General features: G+C 41.9%; 1 protein-coding gene across 3 annotated transcripts in view; it reads left to right on the forward strand.

The window, feature by feature from the left end:
- The first annotated feature begins 2,088 nt into the window (after nt 1–2,088).
- Nucleotides 2,089–18,588, forward strand: part of DHX57 (DExH-box helicase 57) — a 30,851-nt gene continuing 14,351 nt past the window's right edge. For 2 of the 3 annotated variants that reach the window (XM_032790826.2, XM_032790827.2), the window contains exons 1-12: nt 2,246–2,331; nt 3,766–3,959; nt 5,495–5,647; nt 6,624–6,797; nt 7,553–8,391; nt 10,154–10,335; nt 10,876–10,997; nt 11,285–11,480; nt 12,712–12,836; nt 14,213–14,346; nt 16,387–16,441; nt 16,974–17,179. In XM_032790826.2, the coding sequence (XP_032646717.1) occupies nt 3,775–3,959; nt 5,495–5,647; nt 6,624–6,797; nt 7,553–8,391; nt 10,154–10,335; nt 10,876–10,997; nt 11,285–11,480; nt 12,712–12,836; nt 14,213–14,346; nt 16,387–16,441; nt 16,974–17,179 (2,371 nt within the window). In that variant the 5' untranslated portion in view covers nt 2,246–2,331; nt 3,766–3,774. Of the gene's footprint in view, nt 2,171–2,245; nt 2,332–3,765; nt 3,960–5,494; nt 5,648–6,623; nt 6,798–7,552; nt 8,392–10,153; nt 10,336–10,875; nt 10,998–11,284; nt 11,481–12,711; nt 12,837–14,212; nt 14,347–16,386; nt 16,442–16,973; nt 17,180–18,588 lie in introns of those variants that run through there. The other variant, XM_075064515.1, reaches the window with a different exon arrangement.

Consider the following 18,588-nt stretch of genomic DNA (forward strand, 5'->3'; position numbering starts at 1 on the left):
TGGGGCGTTCTGCGCTCGGAATTAGGTGGGTCCCTGAGCAAACACGATGCTCCCTGCCGAACAAGCTGCAGTGCCACGTCTGCTCTAAACCCTGCGCAGAGGCACCAGCGGGAATCCGATTCTGTGTTCGTGAAGCCGGGTGTGGCTATCGTCACCTGGCCGTAGGGACTCTGGTTGCCAATTGTGGTCGGAGGGATTCCTGGAGGCTTCCTCACATGACGTAATCTTCAATGGCAGCCTAGTCTCCAGGCCTGCAGACTCCCGGGCAATCCAGGAGGGTTGGCAGCTCGGCCCGGGGTCCGGGCTCGCCCAGCCTGAATTGGGCACGTTCGTCCCGCTCCGGGGCGCCGCGTTCCCAAAACGGCCTGACGGGACCAGCCTCAACTTGTGTGACGGGCCAAGCGGCTCTGTGGGGCTAGTGGGCTCCGGCAGGGACTGGTGGGGGCCGGGGGCCTGCGCTCTGGCAGGGGCTAGTGGGGGGAACGGGCTGTGCTGGGGGCGNGTCTGTATAATTTCAGTTACATAAGTAAACATGGAATTTGTGTGGGTGTTTTTAATTTTTAGATCAAGCTGCATTATCAGAAGAGGAGGGCAAACCAAACAGCAACCTGAAACGAGGATGCCTCTGCAGACCATACATATGACATCTGAGAATCAGCAAAGGGTGAAAGAACTCCTCCAAGAACTCCAGAGACAAGAGCTATCTGCTGGTTCAGAGTTAGTTTAAACAAACAAAACCATTCCTGGCTAGATCAATTTTTTTACATGTGTACCTTTGCTTGGAGGAGAAATGTTTTGCACTCGAAAGCCTCTAACCTTTTCCATCATTCACTGGGCACTGTTGTAATATGTAATGATGTGCCTTAAAGCTTGGAGCCAAAAAAACCCACAACTCATCTGTACTATATATTTCCATAGTTGCTATGTTGGAATAGGTTTCCTAAAAAATTTTCTTCCTTTCCTTTTGGCAAACTGGTGTGTAATATTACTGTTGCTATGAAATGACTGTGTTCCACACCAGAGATCATTACCTCACTGTGGCATTGTGTGGTGTCTAAAGTGCTTTGGATTTCTTTAGATGAAAGGAACTATCCAAATGTAAATTGTTAGAAAATGGGCACCATTCTAATGCTTTTAAGCTCTCTGATTTACCAGCACTTCCAAAAGTAATTGCTTGTTCCCCTATTTCTTTAAAGTTGACTTGAAGAGCAGAAAATGGCTTTGTTCCTTTTTTGTTGTTGTGCTTTATGAAGTATAAAGAAATCCTTATTTTTATTAACTTTAGAATTATCAGGAATATCAAATTTGATCTTCCCTGTTTTGCTAATGGTCATTCTTGAAGGTTTTTGGTTTCTTTGCACTCCTGTAGCAGATCCATAGAAAGACTTGACTTTTCTAGGAAACTGAGCCAGGATTCCTAAGTTGTGGACAAGAATTGTTTAAAAAAATAATCATTTCAAATGTGTGCTGCGTGCAATATTTTTGCTCTTGAAATTGCATTCTGCTGATTAATGGTGGCCATACCTCAGTAATGTGTAATGTATAATAGTTTAGCAGACAGGCTATTCTAAATAAAAGCAGCTTGTTGTTCTTCAATTTTCCCTTTTTTTGAAACACCATAATTTTGAATCACACAGACATACATCTAATTAAAATGTATAATGGGCCCCGCAGGGGGTGGGGGGTGTAATGGGTGGGGTCGTGGTGGAGGGTGCGGGGCCCTGCAGGGAGTAGGGAGTGTAATGGGTGAGGTTGTGACGGAGGGCTTTGGTCCCAAATGGGGCTGTGGTGTCTCTAGAGGATGATTAAGTTGGTTTTATGTCTTGTGCTGGGTGTGAATTCCCCCCTCCACCCCCCGAAGGTGTCTTAACCCACTGACATGTCAGCTCTAACAGTGACTGTGACCAGCATCAGGCACCTTTGCTTGTACCCAGAGCTCCTGCTGGGTGCACTGCTCACGCTTCTTACCTCTCCAGCGTGGCCTTGCAGCAATGTTACCTACATATGCACTCCCTCCTCCACTGTGCAGGGGCAACAGCCTCTATTTAGCTGAGATGGTGACTTGTTTAATTATAAAACTGTGTTGTAGAGTAAGGCTGCGTCTACACTACAGTTTATGTTGGGAGAACTTACACCACTTGGGGTGTGAATAAACCCCCCCCCGAGCAACGTAAGTTACGCTGACGTAAGCGCTCTAGTGCATAGCGCAGTGTCATTGGGAGAGCTTCTCTCACTGACATAGCTTCTGCTATTCATTGAGGTGGTTTATAATGCTGATGGGAGAGCTCTCTCGCATCAACATAGAGCATCTTTACCAGATGTGCTGCATTGGTACAGTATAACATTGTTTTGGATAATTGCCAAGTAAAGGTTCTTTGCAATCCCATATCATGGCATTTGTTTTTGCTGTTTTCTTTTTTAAAATCTGGCTTATTGAATTTCACAATGAGAAAACATCCTGTAAAATCGGTCTTACAGTGAAAAGCTATTATAGGCTGTTAATTATGTTGTGATATGCAACAAAATACAGCTGTTCCACATTTTGGTCTTCTGTCATAGGTTTTTAATGGCTTGTGTCGTGTAATGGCAAGATTGAAGGTTGATAGGTATAGTTAGACTCATGTCTTCTCCACTAGACTACAGTGCCTCATGCAGATTACTTTTAAAGTGGTTCTTAACCTTTACCGCACTCTGCACCCCTTTGGTTCTCAAAATATGTTCATGCACCCCTTATCAAAAATCAAAATATGTTCTCGCATCCCTTAAATCTAGATATATTTTTTGTTTGTATATTACAGTAATCATTAAAAAATGTATAATGTTAATAAATACATAGGTTTGATGAAACAAAGTAATTGTACTTACATGCCTGTGCTTAATTTGTGTTTTCGATGATTTACCTTCTAAAAAAAATCTGGCATGTTTCACACTCCCAGAAAGGGCATCTTGCACTCCCTGAGGGTGTGAGCGTCCCAGGTTAAGAGCCACTGCTTTAGAACATGCATCCTTATCCTCTCCAGCTCTGCAAACTTTAGGGTGGAAAAGTAATAAAGACTGGACACCTCTCCACAGTGGAGATCCCCTTTAAAGGTTTTCCCTGAGTCATCTGTGCCCTAGAAAGTTCTGTCATTGTGTCCCCATTAGAATTGTAGTACGAAAGAGTGGGGCCAAAGCTGCTGAGGAGGCATGATGCTCCTCACAGAAGGCTGTGGCCTCTCACTGATCCCCCTAAGATGAATGCAGATCCATCAGGTCTGTGTATTTCAAGCAGGGGTAATTCCTGATGAGCTCAGTTGGTGCAAACCCCAGCTCAAGTGCTTAAGGGTTGGCACCGATGGAGTCTGGCTGAATGGTTGTAAATTCTAAGTCTCCATGAGGCCATAGCTGGGCTAATAATACTTACCCGCCTTTTTATCAGTAGCTCTTAGAGCACTTTAAAAAGAGGTAATCACAAAGCATTGTTACTAAACTCATTTTTCAGATGAAAAAACGGAAGCACCAACACTACAAGTTAGCAAAAACCTGCTATCACAATGGACTAGAATAGCTTTTGTATTAAATGCTTTTGTATTTTACAACAACTGTTGTAGAAGAGTACACTTGCTTCTTGGACATATGAATTAGACAAGGCATATTTTCTAACAGACCATTTGTTAACAATACTTTTTATTGTACCATATAAATAAGAATATGATGTGCACCAAGAAACATGGACTGTATTGCATAATTATTAGAATATTTGTTTAACCCTTTTTTTCCCCTTAGTAGGAGAAAATGAGTTCAGCAGGGAAGAGAAGAGGAAGGCCAAATAGAGGCGGAGGAAGAGGGAGAGGCGGAGGCGGAAGAGGCAGAGGACAATGTAACAAATCTCATGCTGGTGGAAATAAGAAAGGGTCAAGCAAAATTTGGGATGATGGGGATGACTTTTGCTGCTTTGAGGAACCGCCAGTTGCATCCAGGTCATTATTATTCATTTTCTACATGACTTAAGATTTGTGGGACACTTCAAATCCCCTTTTTGAACAACTTTGAATGTTTTTAAATGTAAAGAGAATAGGCGTTCTTATACTTGGGAAAGTTTTCAGATAACATATTTTATATAGTAAGAAACCTGGGTAAACAGCTTAGATTAAAGCATATACACATAGAATAACTTAAAAAGAAACACAGACGAATGCTCTTCAAATACTTTTTGTGTGTGTATTTATTCTCTTTCAAGTTAGCACCAATGTAAAAGCCTCCCTTAACCTGTAAATCAAGTCCTGGATTTCTTGTAATAGATTTTGCCATAGTTAGGCACTTTTGGATAGTTCTTGATGCTTTTTTTTTAGAGCACTGTTATCTGAATAATTGTTGGTTTAGTTTTCATTGCAGTGAGCCACTGAGGATCATGTTTCAGAAAAGAGTAGGATGGAAACCCCTGAGTAGCTGTTATGCACAGTGAAATCGTAGTGCCTAGATGGAGCTTTTAAGATGACCAGATTGGTGCTGAACTTTGCCTGTAATTGCTAGCTTTCAAATCCCAGACACTGGTTCTAGTCTGACCTTCAGGTGAGGGAGGAGCAAGTTAGCCTGATTTCACACATGGTTTACAGAAATTAGTGACCCATCAAATAAATCACAGCATGGAGTAGTGGGATGTCTCAGCAAATGCTTGTGAATTTTTAAGTCTTAAGTCTAGTTGAGAGAGGAGTTGGAAAAGCACAATAGGATTCAGGATTTCTGGCTCCAAACCCTATGCCCAGTTCCCTCAGATTTACACACACATACCTCCCACTCTTCCTGCTGCTTTTGGCAGTGGCTTAGTGGCACTCTTTCTCTCTGGTACAACTTACTTTCACCACAGTAACTATGTAACACTAAATTGTAGCAGTCTTTTTACTGGCAAATAACAAGAGATGGTACAAATTCTAGAAAGAAGAGTGGACAGGCCTTGTAATCATCTTCTATTTAAAATGTAAATGTTGAAAGAGTGAATTTTCATGTTAAAATAAAAATCTATACTTGCAGGCAAAGAGTTCTGCTTTGCATATTGAATTACCAGTCCTTTAAAGCTAACTTCTCCTCCTCAAGTTTTACATTTCCAAGTTTAAAGCATGTTTTAATGCAAATGTATGATAGTTTTTGGTCTGCCAAAAAGTCTTTTTATTGTATAATCTTAGTGTGCATGCATTATTGTCCGTTTTCTTAATCCAAAATGTATTCTAGCCAATCTATACTTAAACATACGTGGCTGTATTGTAACCACTGATGATTTTATATAGCCAAATAACTTGAAAACACTGAGGATGTGACAAAAGACCCAAAAAAGTGTATTTGTTGTTAAAGACCTTCCAACACACAAACACAATTAAGTGTCCCATTGTGCCTGTGTGTTGGAGGAGCCCTCACTTTAATTCTTCTGTTGGATTCTTGATGTTGGAATCTGATTAGTCTGTATAATTTCAGTTACATAAGTAAACATGGAATTTGTGTGGGTGTTTTTAATTTTTAGATCAAGCTGCATTATCAGAAGAGGAGGGCAAACCAAACAGCAACCTGAAACGAGGATGCCTCTGCAGACCATACATATGACATCTGAGAATCAGCAAAGGGTGAAAGAACTCCTCCAAGAACTCCAGAGACAAGAGCTATCTGCTGGTTCAGAGTTAGTTTAAACAAACAAAACCATTCCTGGCTAGATCAATTTTTTTACATGTGTACCTTTGCTTGGAGGAGAAATGTTTTGCACACGAAAGCCTCTAACCTTTTCCATCATTCACTGGGCACTGTTGTAATATGTAATGATGTGCCTTAAAGCTTGGAGCCAAAAAAACCCACAACTCATCTGTACTATATATTTCCATAGTTGCTATGTTGGAATAGGTTTCCTAAAAAATTTTCTTCCTTTCCTTTTGGCAAACTGGTGTGTAATATTACTGTTGCTATGAAATGACTGTGTTCCACACCAGAGATCATTACCTCACTGTGGCATTGTGTGGTGTCTAAAGTGCTTTGGATTTCTTTAGATGAAAGGAACTATCCAAATGTAAATTGTTAGAAAATGGGCACCATTCTAATGCTTTTAAGCTCTCTGATTTACCAGCACTTCCAAAAGTAATTGCTTGTTCCCCTATTTCTTTAAAGTTGACTTGAAGAGCAGAAAATGGCTTTGTTCCTTTTTTGTTGTTGTGCTTTATGAAGTATAAAGAAATCCTTATTTTTATTAACTTTAGAATTATCAGGAATATCAAATTTGATCTTCCCTGTTTTGCTAATGGTCATTCTTGAAGGTTTTTGGTTTCTTTGCACTCCTGTAGCAGATCCATAGAAAGACTTGACTTTTCTAGGAAACTGAGCCAGGATTCCTAAGTTGTGGACAAGAATTGTTTAAAAAAATAATCATTTCAAATGTGTGCTGCGTGCAATATTTTTGCTCTTGAAATTGCATTCTGCTGATTAATGGTGGCCATACCTCAGTAATGTGTAATGTATAATAGTTTAGCAGACAGGCTATTCTAAATAAAAGCAGCTTGTTGTTCTTCAATTTTCCCTTTTTTTGAAACACCATAATTTTGAATCACACAGACATACATCTAATTAAAATGTATAATGCTGTTATTGGTTTCATATCTCTTTATCAGAATGGCTGCATCAGGTGAAGATGACGATAATGAACCTGATTATTTTGATGACGTGCAGTGCTGGTCGGCAGACGATGAGATTTCTGAAGTAACTACAAAGGTGGTTTCTGAACCAGATGAACACAGAATGATGGAAAATGAGGTGTCTTCATTTGCTGTGCATAAACTTTCCAGGTGATTCCGTTCATATTAAATAATACGGTTGCACTCCTGGAAAGGTTAAGCCCTCAGTGCTTGGTACTCTCGTTGACTTCGGTGGAAGTTCTGCATGCAGAGGACTAACAGAATCAGCCCTTTTGTGAATGCTCTTAAAATAACACTTAAATCATTCCAGTCTTGCAACAGGTAGCTACATTTGGTCGTTTCAGTTGTCTCTCCAAGAAACAGAAATAGATACTGTAAAATCAAATATTCAGGATAGTTAATGGAAATGGAAAGTTTGCATTCAATTTTGGCAGTTCCAATGAGCAAATATCAAATATTTCTATACCATGTAGAATTCCTTTGTCATTATAGTTCACACACGATACCTTGTAAGCAGTCATGAGCCTTTTTTTTTTTTTTCCCCGAATACGTGGAAGCTTTCTATCTCTAAGTAACTAAACTTTCTCTGAAGAGTTGACTTTGCACTATATGGTTTAATAATCCTGTAGCTGTCATGTGTTACTTCTGAAGTGTGAAATGTTCACTGAATGGGTTAATCCATCATGGACTGGCTAAACAGTGGACTTCTGTTTCCATAGCTGCCAGTCTGGCACCTCCCATGAGTGCTAAAATTCTCTCGAAATATTTCAGACAAAAAAGTAATGATGTCTGATTCCGTATAAGCTTATATTAAATTAGTTTAATTGAATAGATCTGCTGTTACTTCATATTTCATTGCTTTTTTATCATTGCCTTTTACAATTCTTTTCTCCATTCTGCTGCAGGTATGGCTTTGATAATGAGCACTGTCGGACAATACTAAGATCCTGCAATGGTAACATTGGGGCATCGTTGGAACACTTGCTCTTGCAGTGCTTTTCAGAAAAATACGGAAAGAGGATGCAAATCTCAGAAGCAGCTGTTCAGGCCAGTCTAGAAGAATGCTTGGAACAAAGGCAAGAAGAGGCTTTTGCTCTCCGTTCAATCTACGGAGAAAACTTTATAGAAAGAATTAAAAACAGAGTTTGGACATTTGGATTGGAACTGGAACACCTAACAAATAGATTCAGCAAATCCAAACAGAGGGATAGTGCTGCCAAAGATGTGACAAAACAGACTTTAAATAAAGTCTGTAAATTTTACCTTCAAGGAGGCTGCAAGTTTGGCACAAGATGCAAATTCCAACATGAGACTCCTCCAAAGCACCTGCCAAGAACGTTACAGAATTCTGTGGATGACGCTCACCTCAGATCTAATGATGATACCTCTCCTTTGTACGAACTTGAAATCAGATTTCCTGAGGATAACAAATACCCGTATCAGGCACCAGTTGTGGCATTTTATTCCACCAATGAGAATCTACCTCTGGCTTGTCGTTTGCACATTGCTGAATTCCTCTATGGAAAGGCCTTGACGTCTGCAGAGGCTAATGAACCAGTTGTGTATTCTTTAGTAACCTGTTTGGAGGATGAATCGGAGATAACCGAGTTACTTACTAATACTTCCCACAAATATAGTGTCCCTCCTGTGTCCCTGCTGGCCATGCCCTCAACAAGAACCCATGCAGACGGTCATAAACAAGTGTTTCCAGATAGTTCACCTGTTTCAAATCACATGTCAGAAGGTAAGGACAGTGTCATAAAGGCTTTTCTTTTGATGGTGGGAGTACAGTCTAGAGTCTAAAGCAAAGGCTGGGAGTGAAGTTCAGGCTGCTTGTCCCGGTGCATACTGTTACTGACTGATTTTGAAACATTTAAAAACTGAAAGAATTCCTAGGCAAAAAATAAAGAGACTTTGTAAAGCTGGAGTTGAGGCTGAGCGGGTGTTTCACCCAGTTTTATAACATTCCTAATGATGTCTCTTGTTTGTAATATTGCTTCATACTGCTGGCTGCATTACACAGGCAGTAACTATAAACAGATTTCCGAGAAGAGAGTCATCGGACCACATTATTTATCACAGGCATTGCAGCCGCCCTGTGGAAATCCTGGATATTCTTTTGAAGATTCACGGCAGTGTCATGGGAAATTATCGATTTAATTTTTTTTCCAACAGAATACACACGGCTGCTGAGTCCCTCTGAAACTGCTGCGATGTTTCCAACAGCGGAGCGACAGAAGGACTGGTCTCATGCTCGCAGTGCATAGGATTGCCATGTCGGAGCAGCACTTTGGGGGCGAGCTGAGCAGCCTGTTTTCTGCTAGGCACTGTAGCCAGCAGTGCTGCTGCTTGGAATGTGTGCTACAAGCTGCACCGAACACAAGGCTGGTAGGCACGGATGGTTGCTCCTGCCTTCCCATGGCTTCCTCCCGAGGCCATGGCTATTCATGTTCCAAGCAGCGGCAGTGCTGGCTGCTGTGCCTCGCATAAAACAGCCCACTGAGTCTGTTCCTCTCTCCTCCCTCCCCCACCTCACTGCTTCAATTTTTTTCAGGCAACAGAGAGGTGGAAATGGACATCTGCATGCACTGGTCTTGTGCTCAGTACGGCTGTGTGTTCCAAGTGGCGGCAGCACTGGCTACTGTGCCTTGCATAAAACCAGATGCCACGTCCCCATCCATCCTGCTTTCTTTCCTCCCCTACCCGCCCCAATTCTGCTGCAAGCTGGATTGAGCACAAGACCAACATGTGTGGATGCCCCTTTCTGCATCCCTGCTGTTGGAAAAATTGCAGTGTTGATTTCTGCCCAGTCTGTGAAATTGCGATCTACACAGGGCCCTACCTATAAGTAAAGATTGTATTCCAGTCCCCTGTCTTGAACTACTCATAACTTTCCAAAACTTTCATTTGTTGAGATGGAACATTCCAGAGTTGGTCTCTTCTCGAAGGTGAACTTTCTTGGGAAATTTGAGCAAAAACTGCAAAGAATCCTGTGGCACCTTATAGACTAACAGACGTTTTGGAGCACGAGCTTTCGTGGGTGAATACCCACTTCGTCAGATGCGCTCATGCTCCAAAACGTCTGTTAGTCTATAAGATGCCACAGGATTCTTTGCAGTTTTTACAGATCCAGACTAACATGGCTACCCCTCTGATACTTGAGCGAAAACTACTACCCCATTTTTTGAGCGCATGGACACTGGCAACGGAACCTTCCCATTACATTTTAAGAACAAGATTACTTTTTTAAACCACTCAAATGTAGATGTGGCTGGATTTAGGAAATTGAATCTTAGTGTGGATTTCAAATCCGCTTTTTTATGTTATAAAACATTTGCTTCTAGCTCTGGTAATGTTGGATCTTAGAACTTAGGGCCAACTGGTGACTTGGTGTAGTTCTGCTTTTTTGGACCGTGATCCAGGACTCAAGAAGTCCCAGGCCTCAAACCAGTGTTTGTCTCAATCTCTGCAGAGTTGTATGTTAAGATGCTTTTTTCTTTCTCAAGTTACACAAGAGTCTGAGCGTGAAAGTGATGAAGATGAGGAGGAAGAGGAGCCTGAAACAGTTGTTGTGGAGAATGAGAGTTATGTGAACCTCAAGAAGAAGCTTTCCAGAAAGTATGACATGCAGGGAAAGTCTGTGTATAATGAAAATGTCAAAATCTGCAAGCAATTCCGAATAAAGCAGGTACAGTGCAAAAAAAAAAAAAAAATCCATTTGTATTCTGACTTTGTGATATTTACTTTAAATGACAAACTGCCTCTCAAGCTATTCAGCTAAGTGTAAAATTAGTTATTTTGTTAGGAAATAACAAATGTCCCGATTTTGGGGTTTTTTTAGAATCATAGAATATGAGGGTTGGAAGGGACCTCAGGAGGTCATCTAGTCCAACTCCCTGCTCAAAGCAGGGCCAATTGCCAGGCAGATTTTTGCACCAGATCCCCAAATGGCCCCCTCAAGGATTGAACTCACAACCCTGGGTTTAGCAGACCAATGCTAAAACCACTGAGCTTATCCCTCTTAGGATCCTATTACCCGCCACCCTCTGTCTCGATTTTTTCACATTTGCTGTCAGGTTACCCGAAGTTAAGATAACGTGTTTGAAAGTGTTCTAAACAATCAGACTAGATCATCATAATGGTCCCTTCTCATCTGAATCTGTGAATCTAGGGCAGGATTTGAGGCTCCTAACCAAAGAGATCAATTTCTCTTAATTATGTTTGTTAGTCTTCTAGGCACTTCCAGTCCATGTTGCAAGAAAGACAGAATCTCCCTGCCTGGGAAGAAAGAGAAACCATTCTTGATTTGCTGACTAAGCATCAGGTGCTTGTTGTGAGTGGCATGACTGGGTAAGGATGTGGTTTACACATACGCTTCTAGTATCAAATGGTACACGGGAAGGCATATCTAAAGTTTAATTATACAGCCTTTGTTCTGGAATGATCAGGTGCTCCAGTGCATAATTCATTGCTGTTAAATTACTGCAATCGTAAATGAATTTTGAGTTCTTAAGGAATTTCACATGAAGTGTGACCCAAACTAATGAAAGCAAGGAAATACAAATGGAAATCCAACCTTCTAACTCATCCTGACAAGACATTTTAAAAACTTTTTAATTATTTTTTTTGTCATGCAGATGTGGGAAAACCACTCAGATTCCTCAGTTTATTTTGGATGCTTCACTGAGGGGTCCTCCAAATAGGGTAGCCAATATCATATGCACTCAACCTCGCAGGATCTCTGCCATTTCTGTAGCTGAACGCGTAGCCAAGGAGAGAACAGAAAGAGTTGGGATTACTGTGGGATACCAGATCCGCTTAGAAAGTGTAAAGGTTTGTATGCTTTGCCTGTCTTTTCATCTAGTTCTTTTAAAAAGTGTGTATTAGCTGTAAAAGGTGTAGATTGACTCTCCTAGAGATGTAATCCTTTATCCACAGGATTCATACAGTATGACCAGAGCAATGCGAGCTTCCGCATGCTACCCTGCCATTTTGCCTCAAGCCACATTGTCGGGCACACCTTCTAGGATGAGAAGGTAGTAGTAGTCTTAGTGTATGTTCATTGGGTAGCCTCTCTGCTGAGGTGGCCAACAAAGAAATCAGTCCTAGTGGGTTTTGTGATCTGAATACTTGTCCTCTGGAAACTGGAAAGAAACCACTTTCATTAGCCACCAAGCAGGAATCAAAGCCTAGCACTTCAGTCCTTAGCAATGTGGGCTGAATTGAGCTAACTTCCTACTAGTGATATTCAGTGGGCCATCCATTCCCCCTTTCTAACATTTTTCTTGGATAAAGCAGGTTTAGTATTTTAAAGCTTTTTCTGTCATTTGATTTCTCCTGTCATCCACATTTGACAAATTTTGCATCAATACGATTTACAGAAGTAAAGTCAAATCTAAAATAAAGACTGTCAAAGATCTGAAGCTAAAAAGTTGATTGAACAAATTATAAAATAAATTTTGAGTGAAAACAAAACAGATCAGTTTACAGTGGCGACCAATTGTTTTGCAAAGGGTTTGATTTTTAGTTTATTGTTTTGTCCGTCCCTTCTTAACTTGAGCCTTGCTCTTTTTTTCTGTCTCTGCTGTTGCCCACAATTGCAACACCTTTTCATTCTGTCTCATAGGGCAAAATATGCATCACACATCAATGATGCTATATAAACCTTCATTAGTCAATCAAAGAGAGATCAGAAACACAGACAGCCTTCTTCCTCCAGAGCCAGTCTCATTACCCTTTCAATAGCTCTCACCTTTATTGATGGAGACAAATGGTCAAGTGTTTAACATGCAGCTACTGAAGCAGGGAAGAATTAGATGAGATAGTTTAGATATGTCATTGTCCTTTTGCAAAATGGCTCCCTGTTAAGAACCAGATAACTGCATTTAAGTTGAATTAAGGGTAAGGTGAGAGGAAAAATTGCTTGCTCCTGCTTGAAGCAAGGACTGTTCAGGCTGGACATGAGTGACATACGGCAATGTGCTGTCACTGGACTTTGTGTTAGGAAAGCTGTTAAACTTTTAAAATTCCACTGAATGTTTTGTGTCCTTGCTTACTGTTCCAGTCACTAGCTACCAGGCTGCTGTACTGCACTACTGGAGTGCTGCTGAGAAGACTAGAAGGAGACATGACTTTACAGGGAATCACCCATGTTATTGTTGATGAAGTTCATGAAAGAACAGAAGAGAGGTAAATAGTTCCTTATTTCATAACTGAGAAGCAAATACATGAAGTTGAGCACTGAGATGTCTGAGTAACAAATTACTAAAATCAAACTGCTTCCAGCCAGTGTGATGGGCTCCTGGCAGTACTCTGTATGCAGGGCCATATGGGAGATTCTGGTTTCTGCTCCCAGTCTCTTTCTCCCTGGGCACCAAGGGATTTGTTTGTGCTGTGGCAGCTCCTTGAGGAGAAGGCACATCGGTCAATCCTCCCGCTTTCAGTCACCCATCACAGTTGCAGTCACATTTTTAATGAAAGTTTTAGGATGAGACAGGAGGGACAACAGGGAGGTGGGTTCTTTAGGTGATTATCTCATCCCTATTTCAGCTTGCTGTCTCCCAGCTGCCCTAATTCTCCACATGCTGCCTCTGGAAGCCCTAAAGACCCTTCCCATCCCAAGTAGAACATTCCAAGTGGGGATTTCCCAGTCCAGAATTTCCTAATTCTTCCCCCTCCCAACCATGTTGTAATCCAACCTCTCCCAAACACACCCCTCTTACCAGCTGGTGCTCCGGAAGGGGCCAGGTCTGTTGGTAACTCTAAAAGCAGAGAAGAAGGGACCTGCGAGATGCTTTTAGTACTTTTTGACCAACTGCAGCTATGTGGACGGTCTCTGGGTAAGCTTAAAAGCATTGGTTGTGCCCTGGAAAGCTCTGGATCCTGCCTGCCTGTGACCACCGCTCTCCCTACAACATACTGCCACTGCTGTAGTCATTGGAGATGCTCAAGCCTCTTCATTCTAAAAGAGAGGGGGCTGTTGGCAAGGGCGTTCCTTGGGAGGGGGGAGCACAGGACTGGACACCCCTCCCTTCCATCCGGCTTTCCCCCAATTCAAAAACCAGCTGCATTTGATGAACTTCTAAGCCTCCTGCAAAAGTCATGTACTTGACATGTTTTGGTGAAGGTGGTGGGAATGCTTCCATGGGGAGAGGGGTGAAAAGGGGTTGTCTCTTGCTTTAATTTACTGGTTGGCTGAGTTAATTTGTGTGTGTGCGGTTATTTAATACTGTTGGGTGGCGGTTATTATGTTATCATCTGCTTAATTCACTGTTAGGGCACCCAAGAGCTTGTATTGTTTAAATCTAAGCAAATATACCAAGGAATCCAGACACTCTGGAAAGGGACAGCCCACAAGTAGATAATTATAACCCACGGTCACTTATAGTAAATGACCAAATTCCTAGCTAAAGGCCATTGCCGGAGAGGCACTATTGTGAGTGCAGCTTGACATGGTGTTATTGCCATGCTGGTGGAGGCACCAGGAAAAGGAGCAGATTGGAGAGCGAGGAGATTTGGAAATTAACACTGAAGAAATTCAGATGTCTTTTGCTTGTTTTCTTCAGTGACTTCTTGCTGCTGGTTTTGAAGGATATTATGTTTCAGAGGCCAGACCTGCGTATTATACTAATGAGTGCCACCTTGAATGCAGAGCTTTTCTCTCAGTACTTTAACTCCTGTCCAGTTATTAACATACCAGGTGAAGAACAGTTATTTTTTTTATTATCCATTACAAGTTATTTTACAGGCTTGATTTCAGCTTAGTTGAGAAATTTTACAATGGAGTGGGGAGTGTTTCTGTTAGCTTAGGGATAGAGATTACAAAAAATGTCTGATTGGTTTAGGGGCAAGCGTGTTAGGCTGAGGATTTCCCAGCCCCTGGTGGTGATCATACCACAGGCTATGAAGGGCAGCCTAGGCATGAACCTAAAGAATAAATGTACCATTTGTTTAGTTTTACTTTGTAAAACTTCAAGTCTGTTTGCCTACAGGAATCTGTCCATTACATATAGTTTGGCATAAGACCCACTTACAAATATGTAACATCAATATATTTGATTACATTTGGGAAATATCATTGTCTTCCAGTGACATGAGCTCAGTGCTATTTTTTGTTCATTTTCTATCTTTTGCTATGTATCTCTAGCATGAGGTTTTCCCCACACCAGACAGTTTCCATTTGGTTCTCTTCCAGAAGCCACAGAAGAGTTCTTGCAGGCAAGAGGACTTCAGGACATATAACGCTGTCCTAGGCTGCTGTCATACCTATGTGCATTCATGAAGCCTTATTTTGTTTTTAAAAATGTCCTTTCTTGGTTAAATCTCATTTCAACTCCATTTTCCTCTGTCTGAAGGATTTCCTCCAAAGTCTTTTTAACACTGCTGCTTTATGGACAGCAGGGGTTGCTGCTTACAGCAACATCAAGAATCCCTTCCTTTCTTAGGAATGGTGCGCTGCATCCATCTTCTCAGGAGATCAGATACTAAGACAGGGATTTCGTTGCAGAGTTTGCTAAATTCATTTAAAATATAGAGAATCAGTAAATATTAAAATGCTTTGCAATTTTTTTTTTAAAAACCTTGAATTTGGGAAACAAGCAATTCATCTTTTTAGTTGGAGCCTTTTTTAGAGATGATTTGCTCCTTTATCAGATGATATTCCCCAGTACGCACAGTGTCTGGATGAAGAGCAAGTGTTTGCCGCAAAACCCAGATAAAGCAGAGGTGATAATATTGGACATGTTTCGAAGAGTTACATTATTCCATGTTGCTGCTCTCAGTAGTGGGTGTCTGCCCAAGTGTCCATGATTTACGTCCTGTTGTCCTCTTGGGCTCCCCGTTGAGACTAGATGTTCAATTAGCAATAGCAGCACAAAATGCCTTTTATCCCTTTTGCTGGCCAGGAGAAATTGTCCCATTTTGCCAGCTGTGTCCTTCAGTATTGCAACATATTTATGTAGGAGAATGAATCCATAGCTACTAAAGCTGCAGCTGGTGTAACTCACCTGCTGACTAATACTGGTCATTGGCTACCCATCAAATATCAGATCAAGTTTAAGGTGCTGGTCCTGAATCTCAAAACTCAGTGTGCTGCGCCTGAGTTATTTCAGAGACAGCCCGACCTTGCTGCAGTCCTCAGAATGATGGAATTTTCTATGACAAGGGGACCTGGAGACAGAGTCTTCTTGGCGGTTGACCTGCAGCTCTGGAACTCACGCATGAGCCAAGAATGGCAAGAAACTTTAGTTCCAAGACCCAGCTCTCTGACACAGCTTCCCTAAAACAGGAAAAAACAATCCCTTCTGTTCTGGTAAACGGGGAGGAGCTTGAGTATCCAGGGGTACGTGTAGGTCTCCGTTTAGATGTATACACATTTGTACAATGCTCAGATATCACACTGAGCATGATATAAATACCTAGCTAGATGGAAATATGTTGCTTCTATCATTCTAATACTGCACCAAATTACCTTGCTACCGGAATCCTCCTTGTGTAAACTGAGTGAATTCCAGCAGTGTTCTTGAAAAACATCAGCCATTTGTTCTGGACCGAGTTGTGTTACTGATTGCAGTATAGTTCTAAAAGAACCCCCATAGCACTGTTAAGTTAACGAAGGTGGGACAAGGGGTGAAGTGGTGAAACACCAGCATGAGAAATTGTAAACACTGTCCCTCCCCTGACCGCCACTCCTGAAATGATAGCTTGCATTTTCCTTTAAGATTCAAATTTTTCTCTTTAGGTCGAACATTCCCTGTGGATCAGTTTTTTCTGGAAGATGTAATTGCAGTGACAAGGTATGAAATAATTGACAGCATTCTCACAAGTAACTGCCCTTTGGAATAGTTCCATTGTTGTATGCAACATGGTTGTAGCTGTGTCGGTCCCAGGATATTAGAGAGACTAGGTGGGTGAGGCAGTGTCTTTTATTGGACCAACTTCTTTTGGTGCGAGCATTTTTTGAGCCCTGCAGAGCTTTTCTTCAGACCTGGGAAAGGGACACCAAACATCACAGCTACAGGCAAGGTGGAACAGATTGTTTAGTATAAGTAGTTAGCACATATTCTAAAGGAACATTCAGACTTTACAATATGTGCTAACTCCTTATGCTAAGAGTGATGTAACATTCCCAGCACTCCTACCTGCTGCTAGAAAGAGTGACAGAAGAGAGAAGTCAGGGCTATGATTAGCCACTCATTCTTTATATAAATTTGTACGGCATGGAGGTACCATGGTGATGGGCATGGCATATACCTTGAAAGCTTAATTTAAAGTATAGACTGTACAAACTGCTTTCCCTATGACTGAATTCTCTTTGCTCGTGTTCAGGTATGTCTTAGAGGATGGTAGTCCGTACATGAACAACACGAAACGAGGTCCAGAAGAGAAACTTAAAGCAAGGCGCAAGAGAACTGCGTTAGAAGAAGTAGAGGAAGATCTAAGATGTGCTTGCCTCCTAGAGGATGACACTACTGTCAAGGATTCAGTCCCAGACCAGCAATTAACTTTTAAACAGCTCCTAATACGGTACAAAGGTAATCTCTCTCTCTCTCTCTCTCTCTCCCCCTCTCTCTCATATATCCCAAAAAGCATATTTACACACCCAGCTGGTAGTCTTGAATGTATTGTAAAGTATACTACATGTATTTTCATAATTTGAGGCTTCATGGTGTAAAGTTCAATTTTCTGTGATGTATTAACAGGAGTGTCATATGTAAGACATAGGAGATAATTGTCCCACTCCACTCGATACCGGTGAGGCTTCAGCTAGAGTACTGTGTCCAGTTCTAGGCGTCACATTGTAAGAAAGATGTGGACAAATTAGAGAGTTCAGAAGAGGGCAACAAAAATGGTGAGGTTTAGAAAACCTGGCCTATGAAGAAAGATTTAAGAAACAAACTGGGCGTGTTTAGTCTTGAGAAAGGGCGGCTTGTGAGCGACTTGATAAAAATATTCAAAGATGTGAAGGGCTGTTATAAAGAGGACGGTGATCAATTGTTTTCCATGTCCACTGAGGGCAGGACAAGAAGTAATTGGCTTCATCTGCAGCCAGGGAGATTTAGGTTAGATAGATGGAAAACTTTCTAACCGTAACGGTAGTTAAGCACTTGAATAGGATACCAAGGGGGGGTGTGGAATCCCCTTCATTGGAGGTTTTTAAGGACAGCTGTTAGGGATGGTCTCTGTTTACTTGATCCTGCGTCAGCACAGTGGCTCGAGTAGGCGGGAAGCTCCCGTTCCAGGGCTTCGCTGCTGGACTTCACTGGGGTGTATACTGACTTGCAAAATAGTGATCCGATAGCCACCCAGCCTTTTTTTCATTGTAATCCTTCGTGTACAGCTCAGGGGTTGTATCTTCAAGGATGGGGGTGGAGGGGTGGGGGGAAGATTGTAGTAGCCCGAAAGGGTAAAGGGCTTTTGGGGTCTGTGGTATTTAAGAATGAAATACTGGGAGGAGACAGAACAGAGTTTGTGTGCAGGGTCCTCTAGAGCTCTGATGTCAGTCCTTGGCTCCCCCCATGGCATTCCCAACTCCTGCCTGCTACCAGTGTGGGTGAGCTGTTCTGGGCTGGCACATGTTCATTGGATGTGGCACACAGAGAGCGTGGTGCGTTGGGAGTATATGAGACCCAATAGGGTGTGAGTGGGAGGAGTGGTAGAGTTAATGAGTGGGGAAGAATGAATGAAGGGGAAGGCAGGACAGACTGCGCTCAGAGGTATTACGCTTACTGTACCCTTCAGCCGTATTTACAGAGATGCAGGGTCCTGCTTGGTGAAAGGCTGCTGACTCTCTGTGTGGCCATTTTCTCAGTTACCTGTGTAGTGTGTGCTCTTCTGAGACACCAACTCACCTATGTCCCTACCCTGTTTTAAATGCAGGGTCCTGCTTGGTGAAAGGCTGCTGACCCTCTGTGTGGCCATTTTCTCAGTTACCTGTGTAGTG

The sequence above is a fragment of the Chelonoidis abingdonii genome, chromosome 3 (genome assembly GCF_003597395.2).
Source record: "Chelonoidis abingdonii isolate Lonesome George chromosome 3, CheloAbing_2.0, whole genome shotgun sequence".
NCBI lineage: Eukaryota > Metazoa > Chordata > Testudines > Testudinidae > Chelonoidis > Chelonoidis abingdonii.